Source organism: Solanum lycopersicum, chromosome 10 (assembly GCF_036512215.1).
Source record: "Solanum lycopersicum chromosome 10, SLM_r2.1".
Classification (NCBI taxonomy): Eukaryota; Viridiplantae; Streptophyta; class Magnoliopsida; order Solanales; family Solanaceae; genus Solanum; species Solanum lycopersicum.
In genome coordinates, this window is record NC_090809.1 from 57,876,289 (window position 1) to 57,887,317 (window position 11,029).

The following is an 11,029-nucleotide window of genomic DNA, read 5'->3' on the forward strand; positions in this document are numbered from 1 at the left end:
AGGTTTTAAATTCTTATGTAATTATTGATTATAAAATTGAGGCCAAATATATAACCAATAAGAGAGTAAGGTGGGGTAATAAACTTTGATATTTCTATGATAAAATTGGGAATTTTTGCATATGGGTGTTATAAATTATGTAATATGTTGTTTTGATTTTCCCTGGTAGAGGTTACTGGACATAGACGTAACCTTAAATTCCAATTCTTTCCATAGTTATCTTGTTATGAGCCAAGTTTTAAAATATTGAGTTAGGTAATTAAATATTAGGTGTATCGAGTTATTTAAATTTCACTAAAGTTATGCTAATAGGAGGAATTAAGACTTACCATTAGGCTTAAACTTTAAGAGATTGATTATAGAATTAGGTGAATTGATGTGTATAGGCTAGGCACAGATAATCGGAGTGTTTATGGCCTTGTGAACTTACACCTTATATATATATATTTGATAGATTGGAAGGGTTCAGAGGCAATAAGGAAAGGAAAGGCATTGGAGAAGTAGTTGCTTGACTTCGATTCTTCGGTGGAGGTAAGTTATGGTTTAAGCTATTTGATAGTAAACTCTTAATAGTGATTGATATGCCTTGAATGATATTGTGAAGTTCTCTATGTACTTGACTGTGTGATTGTGTGATTTGGTTGTGTGGTTTGTGATTGGTCTGAAATCCTGAGACCGTAGAATTTATATTCTCTAATCCTATCTATCGAAGTGATGCCTTGAATAAAGAAGGCTTGATGAAAATAACATAACAATGAATTGAAAGCGGTGATAATAAAGGATAAATTAATAGTATAATTGGATCGGAGTGTCACGTTCCGACACGGTATTCTTGGATCGGAGTGTCATATTCTGACACGGTATTCTTGGATCGGAGTGTCACGTTCCGACACGGTATTCTTGGATCGGAGTGTCACGTTCCGACACGATATTTTTGGATCGTAGTATCACGTTCCGACTCGCTATTCTTGGATCGGAGTGTCACGTTACGACACGGTATTCTTGGATCGGAGTGTCACGTTCCGACACGGTATTTTTGGATCGGAGTGTCACGTTCCGACACGATAATATTAAAGGAAAAATATGTTGAATTAATGGAAGATATTCAATCTCAAAAACTCAACTCCCAAAATGGTTTGGTTTGGAGGCATGAGTCCTCATGTGTGATCTTGATACCATTGACTTAATACGTGCTTACACTTGTTCATGTTGTTTGTTGCTTATCACATGTTAAGTGCTATAGTTGAGTTCATACTATTATTCTTTGTATATTAGTTACTATTTTGTATTGACCGATGATACTTACTCAGTACATGTTGCCTCGTACTGAGTCCTACTTGTTTTCTTCTTTGTTTTCCTTTTATGAAATGCAACGAGTGTATCTATGACTTCTGATTTCCCTCAGTTCTAGCCAGCCTCCCGCATATCAAGTTACAGGGTGAGCTATCCATTTAAGCTGTGTTGGATTCTCTCGGTCACGACATGATGTCCTATACTTTCGGACACATACCATTTTATTCTTTATTTTAGTGTATTCGATATCCTTAGACTTAGTATTGGAGATTAGATGTCCTTGATGTGATGACTATCAGATTTTGGGATGATAAGTATTAAACTTTAGAAACTTATTTAAATTGGTTGCTTAGTATCTTTTGGAGCTTCCGCATTATTTATATTATTTATAGTTGAACTATTGGTATATGTTGGGGTTTAGATGTGTTGGTTCGCCCACCTAAGGAGGTAAGTGTGGGTGCCATTCACGACCCGTTTTGGATCGTGACAATTTTCTATTTGATTCAGTGAAGCACCATTCAGAACACGTTTTATGTATTTTAGGCTTTGTGCTGAATATCTGGTGGTTCTGTTTTCAAACCTTTTGTTGGAGGTACAATATCGTTGAACGTAATATAGTTAAATTTTTCTATAATGGTGTCATTAAGCTTCGCCTTGTATCAAGTAATGTACATCACACTTCCATTGAACTTAATAAAATAGAACATACATTATTACGATCGGGTTGTAATATAACAAACCTCCAAAGTTCTATTACAAGATTTCAATTACGATACTAAAAAAACACACAAAGAAGCTAAAGAGAGAAACAGACACAATCCGTGATTTAAGCAGGATCAATATCGACTTAATTATCTTATTCTTGTCCACATAATTGTGCTACTACTATATATTATGATGTGGAAAACAAATCTCTTTCATTAACGTCACTTCACCCTGCATCGTCACATTAAAACAAACATTAACCAAGAAATTTACTACCTAGCTATATATATGTATAATAATAGAAGGAGTAGGGGTAATTAATTTAAAAAGAAGCTTGAAAAGTGGATTTAAGTCGGATTTTAAAATTTACATCATAAGTATATCATTTTAGATTAGTTCAAAAAAAAAAGTTATTCCTCTTATATATATATTTACGGTTATGCCACTAGTCGAAATAATTATGTTGTATATTAAGGGGTACTTGAAGTGTCCTACATCTATTGGTGAAGGGATAAGTGATCTCTTTATATGATCTTGGACAAGTATTTATTAGTGAGTTAACTTTTGAGTTTATGCTATAGAGTCAATATTTATTTTCTTTTCCAAGAGTTGATGTGACTAATTAACTGATCAGGTCAAGCTATCTATTCCACCCTCTGGAACAGGCTACCAAGGAACCAAGCCACTTGTTTACACTACAACTTAAAGTTTTTACCAGCATTAGTTGAGTATCATTAGAATCAATGTCGCTAAAGATTTTAGGGACATATACAAATTAAAGAGTGTTAATTGCCGCTTAAAATACATATTTTGCGATAATTAAAAATTAATTGCCGCTAATAGTCATTTTTGATATAGTGTTACATACTCAGGTCAAGCTATCTATCTCCTCCTCCAGGACAGGTTGCCAAGGAATCAAGCCACCTCTTTATTTTAGTGGTGCTGGTATTAAGTCAGTCGATTACTAGTCAAGTCTTAATCTGACATGACATATCAAATCTAGATTCATTCTAAGTATTATTTCCTTTTTTTTACCAAAGACACATTAAATATTCAGCTTTTAAGATTAAATTAGGTCAACCGATAACTGAAAACATACTTGGAGCAGTCAACAGAGGGGCTGATCTCAAAAGGAATCTTGACACCACAAACTCCAGAAAGACCAGCAGCTTTACCAAAATCAATGCCTTTAATAGTATTAGCAGCTTTTTTGACACACTTACATGATTTTCTACGTTCATGTGGTGTCTTACAAAGCTTAAGCAAATCTTTAATGACACCACAACAGCCTCCTATTGGCCCACGGTTCTGCAAATAAGGAAGGCAATTCACTACCCCAACCTGAATTTGGCCACAAGTCACTGCCTTTGCATGGGGTGCATTTGTAATCAACATGCATAAAACCACCAAACAAGCAATCTTGACAAACATTTTCTTTCTTTAGAAGAGAAATATAATTGAGAGAATAGTGTGAGGAGTGTTGGGTAGAAAAATTAAGTGAGTACCTTAGGGTTTTTATAGAGAGGAAATTAATTGGAACTAAAGATGATAAAATGGTAGGGGAATTTATTCCAGAACACCTATTGATACAACTGACAAAGCAAAATCTTATGACAGTTTCAAATAGATTAATTTCAAATTATATAACTTAAAAAAAATATAATTATTTGGTTTTTAATTTTTTAGATCCAAAAATCAGAAACTCAAAACAAAATTTTCATATTTAATAGGAAAAACTACATAATTAGCTATATTTTACTATCATATATATTATTATTATCTATATTTTTAAAATATTACGTATCTTACCACTAATTAAGTTTTTTCTACATATCTTACATTTAGATACATGCATTTTTGCTATTCGATAACACAAAAATAGAGAGAGAGGAGAGCAAGATTCGTATATATCTGGAGTGATTTGCATGCATATATATTGGATACAGGGAGAGACGCGAGGGAAATGAGTGAGATTGTACATGTGAATCCAATATAACAAATTACACCTAATTTGACCCCATGTTTCCAATATACATGTATTTGGACATATCTCAAGACACCAAATCTTATAAGATACGTAATATTGTAAACTAAAGTGTGTCTAAGTAATTAGCTCCTAAACTGCTAGTAAGATTTATATAAGTTCACCTGTTTAATATGAATGGCCCAAACACTTGCCCCATGTCTACGATCGATGGCTATGTACGTAGCATTAGACTTTTCGTCGGTAACTCACATTATTCCTCTGTTGTTTGCTTTCACAAATGTCTTGATTTGTAGAAAATGGCCAATACATGAAGGAAAAATCCAAATTATAATCTCATAATGATCTTTATCACTTGGCCAACTTATCACCCATCGTCACGTGGCCAAGGCATGAAGAAAAATCTTGTTTGGATTCGTATGCTAAGTCAAGTTTGATCATATATCGATTGGTCTTCAATTTTGCATCATCTTCCAAGAAGCAACATCTCGTATGAGATGCTAAAGCCATGTGTGAACAACGTTCTTTTTTTCTCTTAAGCAACTATAGTTTGAGTCTGAGATCGCTATTGACTATGAATATATTTAATTATTTTACTAAGCGAAGATTACATTTTTTCATAACTTATAGGTCGCCTTCAACTAATCTATAAATTATGTAGTTTTTATTATTAAGACGAGTGAATGGTGTTAGAGATATTGACAATTCAATATCAAGAATATTTTTTAATGTATATTTTAAATTGCGTTACTCTTCCGTCTTGGAAATTTATAGATGAAAAGTATAAAATTTCTACCTATGAACCAATGATCTCATGTTCCTAATATAAATCCTATAGATACTATATTATTACTTATACATTCAAAATATTAAGTATATAATTAGACGTGTTTTACTGCTATATATATAATTATTATCTATACTTTTAAAATAATAGGTATCTTATTATATATTAAAGAAAATACACTTAAATACATGTATTTTTTTTACCATATGCAAAAAAATAGGGAGAGATGCGAGTGAGATTGGATAGGACGGAGACAAGCAAGTTTCGTTTGTATATCGAATACATGTGAATCACACCAGATATACACTAGGTACATGTATCTGGATTGATTTACATGTATTTGTGACACCGGATACATAGAAAAGTAGCGAGTGAAATGAGAGAAAGGCGAACAAGATTTGTTATATATCACTGATACATGAGAATCCACTCGAATATAAGATATCTAAAATAAATTACACTTAATTTTAACTTCATATATCTGAATACATGTATATTGATATATCTGACATACATGTAAATACTTAAACTAGTGAGATTTACTTACATTTCCGTCCCACTATTTTCTTGTTTACTCTTTTGAAAGATTTTCGACACCTATAACTAATAGGGTCTTCTTTCTTTGGCCTATTTTAGTTGTCATATGTGCATAAATATAAAGGATAAATGGCCAAATTTACTTTCGAATTAGGTAAAATGGAATAAATTTGCCCCCATTAAAATGGGTCAAGTATGCCATCGCTATTACTAATTGGAAATAATTTCTCATCTTAACTATGCGAAAAGGAATAAATGTCCTTTTTTTTTCAGATTTCAAGATCGGATGAATTTAAACTTTTTTTTATAGTTCAGAAGGTAATTTGATCCTAAACTTTGTAGTTAATGATTTTGAAAATGCATAAAAAAAATAAAACATGACAAGTAAAATGAATCGAAAAGAGAAACTTCTCATGATAGTGCATATACAAGTAGTGTAATGAGGTGTATATTATTAGTTGTGAATAAAAGATAGAATTATGAGGAAGTAAAAGTTCAAATCTACGATAATTTCATTATAAAAAGAAAATTAAGAGATTATCATTTGTTATTTTTTTTAAAAATACTCACAAAACTTTCTTAATAATTTCTTTAACATTTGACTTTTCTTCAGTATCTCATGATATTTTGCTACAGATTTGCTTTTACTGGACTACAAATTATGTCCTAATTTGAAAAATAAAACTTATAAATTCATTGTGATCTCTATTATTTTGCCATCTTATCAAGAAAATGATTTTTGGAATCATGTGCCAATTAGTCAAGTTTGTTCAGCAATTTGTCTAATTTGGCATAATTTTCCAAGCAGCGATGTAACTGAAAAATTATAGCGATTGGAAAAAAAAATCTGGGAAAAGAAGTTCGTTAAAAATGAAAAAAATTATCAAGCTGTATCTTCTTCATCCATACATATTATTAATACAATTAATTGTATCAATGTATAAAAAAAATTATTGAATTTGTGTGCCAGATTGTATTTCTGTATTTTAAAAAAAAACTGACTCAATTATTATAATATTGTATTTGTGTATAAAAATAATTGATACAACTATTACAAAAAATAAATATTTATTATGTGTGCATTAATATTAGAATTGATACAATATTCAAACAAATATGTATCAATGTTTTAATTTAATTTGTGAATCACAAAAAAGTTGAACAGGCTGTATTTGTCTATTTATTTTAGGGTTGATACAATATTCAAACTATGAATGTATTCAAACTATCAATATTTATTTTACGGAAAAGGGCCTAGAATACTCTTGAAGTATTGAAAATGCTACAAAATTACCCTTCATCCACCTATTAGCTCCAAAATACCCTTGTCATTCACCTTTAGGTTCAAAATTGACAACTTCTTTAATTGTTTTAAAATTAAACTCTTTAAGTATTTTTTAAAACACTTGGCGTTCAACTATTGGTTATAATTTAATTTATTATTATAATTTATAAACCAACCTACTACCCATTCATTACTAACTAAACCCCCCAATTAATAATCCAATTTTAATATCAAAATCGTCATACACACTACTAAAACACGACGAAATTATAGATTCTTGAATATGACGTTCAAATTATTCGAGTCTGAATCGAAGCCCAATTAAATTTAGGTTGAGCCACTTATTTAGGAGGACACTTTCAATAGGATTCTCTTTCAAGATTGAATTAGAAATTTATGATTAAAGGTAAAGAAGTATTACATCCCGAATTAATTCATGCACTTTTTAAAAATATAATTTTATAAATATTTATGATTTATTTTAAAATCTTTAATATATTGTTTTGAAAAAAAGTTACCTATGAAGTAACATCACATAATTGAGATGTAAGAATAATTAAGATAAACATAGTTAGATTTTTAATTTTATCGGTAATTTTTATTTAGACACTTGAAGATATGATAATTTACTTCTATAGATATTTTTCGCCTCAAATTTTTAAACACTCAATTGGCAGTAGATTTTATGTTGTTTCATTAATAATGTAAAGGGTTTATTAATTTGGAGGGGTTTAATTAGTAGTGGGTGGGTATTTGATTAATTTATAAATTATATTAATAAGTTTAATTAAAATTGAAAGAGGGTTGGTCTTGGGGAAATTGGGAATTGGGTGTATTAGATGGGTTGCTGAAATGAAAACAAAGGGGGTTGGATTGGGCTTGGGAATTAATTAAAAGGGAAATTTTTTAAAATGTCAATATTTTAGCATTTAAGAGGATTCATTAGCAACAATTTCAATATTTAGTAAAAATGTCATTTTAGTTTGTTATGTATATTTTTATTATTTATTTTTATTTAAAGAATATAATTATTTAATAACAAAAAGGAGAAAATTAAGGGGGGGAATATTTCAAAAAAAGGCAAGCATCTTTAATTTTTTCATCAGTTACATTTTCAAATTAAATTTAAATTTTATTTTTTTTCTCCAGAATTTTACCTTTTTATAATTATATTCATTCCACAATATAATCTATTTATATTTATCATAGTTTTTTATTAGTTTGTATTCATTTCAATAGGTATGCCGAATTTATCTATATAGTCATTTAAGAAATATATTTGTATTTTCATATATTTTTTCCCTATATAGTTATTTTTTTTCTTCAAAAATCTTGTATGTATTCATTTCAATATGTATTTTATTTGTATTTCTATTTATTCTAGTTTTTATTTAGAATTTTGTATAATAATATATAAAATACAAAAAATTAGTATGATGAAAAAGTGAATGAAATATAAAATTGAAAAGAAATAATTGAATATTTGGTGTACTCATTCTTAAATAAAACACATAACTAGTTGACATACCTTTAGAATAAATACAAATTAGAAAAAAATATCAAATTCAGTTGACATACCTTTGTTAGTTTGTATTCATTCCAATATATATGTCAAATAAAATGTAGCTATTTAAGAAATACATTTGTATTCGTATATATTTTCACTATGTATTTATTTTTCTTTTCAAAATCTTGTTTCCTTTTCTAAGTCGTATTCATTCCAATATATCTATTATTTGTATTTGTATTCGAATACAAATAAACTAATAGAAAGTTGTTCTTCTTATAAATAAAATACATAACTAGTTGACATACATTTGGATGAATACAAATTAGGGACAAATACAAGATTCATAAACCATGCAACATGAAATTTTTAATAAATATAAATATTGATAGTATACATAGTGATTTGAATACAAATTAAAGAAAGCATACCAAATTCTAAAAAAGAACTATAAATACAAAATTGTTATAAATACATTGAATTAAGTGGATAGTCCATAAGGTTGGTACATGAACAACTATTCATATTCACTAGGTGACATTAACCTTTTTGGATAAGAACGTATCTATTTATTATGATACTTAATATGGTAACCTTTGGAGTGATTTCTCACTCTATAAATAGGGTTGTTCATTCACTATTGTAATAGATACATATGAGACTTGCATACACTTGAATAAGAAGAAAGTCTTATCTTCCATCTTACTCCTCTTGTCTTCATCTCTTTATATTTATATTGCCATGACCTTGATTTTATAACACGTTATCAGCACGAGTCTCTAGCCAATTAAGATTGAGTTTTACTTTTTCTTTAACTCATGTTTTGGTTGATCTCGTTATGAGAATCAAAGTATTGTATGCATAAAATAGGTATGTATTTTCTAAAATATTTTATGATTTATAATAAAATAGTGTTCAGTCACTAACAATTATCAGGAACCGAAGACATATACTACTATTGGTTGAATATGACATGCTATACAAAATTTCTTAAATAGAAGAAGGTATAAAATTTTAATAGCATGAATTTGAATGTTATTTTGATTGTTTTGAAAGACTCAAAGGATGAGTCATGTTGTACTTCGATTTATTATACCGTTAGTTAAGGGTAAGACAATGGATTCAAGTTTCATCGCACCAAAAGGGTAAGACATCAGGTTAAAGTCCGGATGCATCATAATAAAAATATTTGGGGATAAGACGATAGATTCAAGTTCTATCGCACCAAAAGCGTAAGACATCAATTTGAGTTTTGATGCACCGTGATTGGGTTCAAGTCCCATAGAATTATGGCGTAAAACGCCTTATATGGATAAGACATTGAGTTTGAGTCAATGCACCATAATGATGATATAATGATTACTAGGCTTTGATGAAAAGTCTTGAAATTCGTTCTATTGAATTTGCTTCATTTCTTGAAAAGAATGTGGTAGCAACATGTAATAACTCTGAAATCCGCCTGTTAACTTGCTCCATTCAATCATACGAATGTGGTAGCAGTGAATGTTAGTCTGAAAGATGACAAATGATTAATGATATGAATAAGGGCGTGGAGGGACATAATTATAATAATCATCATTGTGGTAATGATAAAAGGAAGAACACTATGAGTTCTTCAAATAGTCCTTCAAAATGTGAAGGCAATTTTTATCAAAATGGTATGAAAGATCATTAGACTTGTGAACGTTGTCAACCCAATAATTTGACAAATTTATAAATCCTCTATCATGATACAAGATAAAGTGATGGTACACTTAATCTTTCAAAGTGATGTTGAGGTGTGTCATGGAAATATGATGAATTTTAAAGCCATGACAATGTGCTTATAATGCAAATTTTATGAAGTACATATAAATAATTAGTCAAATCCTTGAAGAGAATGTGACTTGTAATGAGTATCGTGAATGCTCGACTATTCTATAAGAGAATGGGTCCAGATGTATAAAATCATTATGGGTTGGATATATGCCACAACTCACCTCTATGGAAGGTTTTGAGAAAAAATGATACATGTCACTTCTCATCTCTACGGGAGATTTGAGAGGAAATAAATTTTATTTGGCAGAAATGGCTAATTGTATTGTACGTTTTATACGTCACTATGGTATGAACTACCGAAAGGGCAAAAGAAAGAAATAGTTCTTGCCTATAAGGATTGTGGTCATTATTGTGTGGCAATACAAATTTGTCATTGGTTGTGTACCTATGGTACAACAAAAGTAAAGCAAGAAAGACGTCTTGCTCGTAATGATTTTGACCATGACAATAATAATATAATTTCCTCCTTGAAGGAGATGCTCAACATAGGGATGGTGTCATGCAATATGTAATAGTACATAAAATTAATTGCAAGCTCTAACGAGTTGTGCTATTATCAGAGGAATAATATTGGGGTTGTAGTAAGTCTCAAAAGAAACTTTTTAAGTTTCGGATGAATTGAAAATAAATATTGAGACTATAAATCACTACAACCGAAAAGGGTTATAAATGTTTATGTAAAAGATTACCCCACTTTTCCTCTTGTTTGTTCCATACAAACATGTACATGCTGATGAAATCACATGTAAAAGTAAATTATAAGTGTACTAAAATAAAGATCAGTTGGCATGACTGATTGACCATTCCGATTAAATGTGATGCAAACGTGATTGAGAATTCAGGTGACTTATATGATGAAGAAATAAAGATTCTTCAAGAATTCTCTTGTGTTGCTTGTTCTCTTGATAAAATGATCATTGTACCAGCTAAGATCGGGACTGTAATCCCCTAAAATTTTTGGAACATATAAAAGGGTGAATATGGGCCCGTTCACCTGTCATGTGGATCATTTGCAACTATATGATTCATGCATCTATGCGATGGTCACATGTATTCTGTTGTCAACTTACAAATTGATTTTTGTAAGGTTGAAATAGTTCCAAATTATGAAAT

At 29.9% G+C, this 11,029-nt stretch overlaps 1 protein-coding gene across 1 annotated transcript; it reads right to left on the minus strand.

Moving 5' to 3' along the window:
* Nucleotides 1-1,946: 1,946 nt before the first annotated feature.
* On the minus strand, nucleotides 1,947-3,607 carry LOC101266879 (non-specific lipid-transfer protein 2). Its single transcript, XM_004249003.3, has 2 exons — nucleotides 3,098-3,607; nucleotides 1,947-2,229 (listed from the first exon to the last, which is right to left on the minus strand). Exons 1-2 carry the CDS (start codon nucleotides 3,427-3,429, stop codon nucleotides 2,220-2,222), a joined length of 342 nt encoding a protein of 113 aa, XP_004249051.1. The 5' UTR covers nucleotides 3,430-3,607; the 3' UTR covers nucleotides 1,947-2,219.
* Between the last annotated feature and the right edge of the window lie 7,422 nt (nucleotides 3,608-11,029).

What these genes read in the sequence shown, in the direction of transcription:
- LOC101266879 (XM_004249003.3), bottom strand. Translation starts at nt 3,429, where the DNA reads ATGTTTGTCAAGATTGCTTGTTTGGTGGTTTTATGCATGTTGATTACA.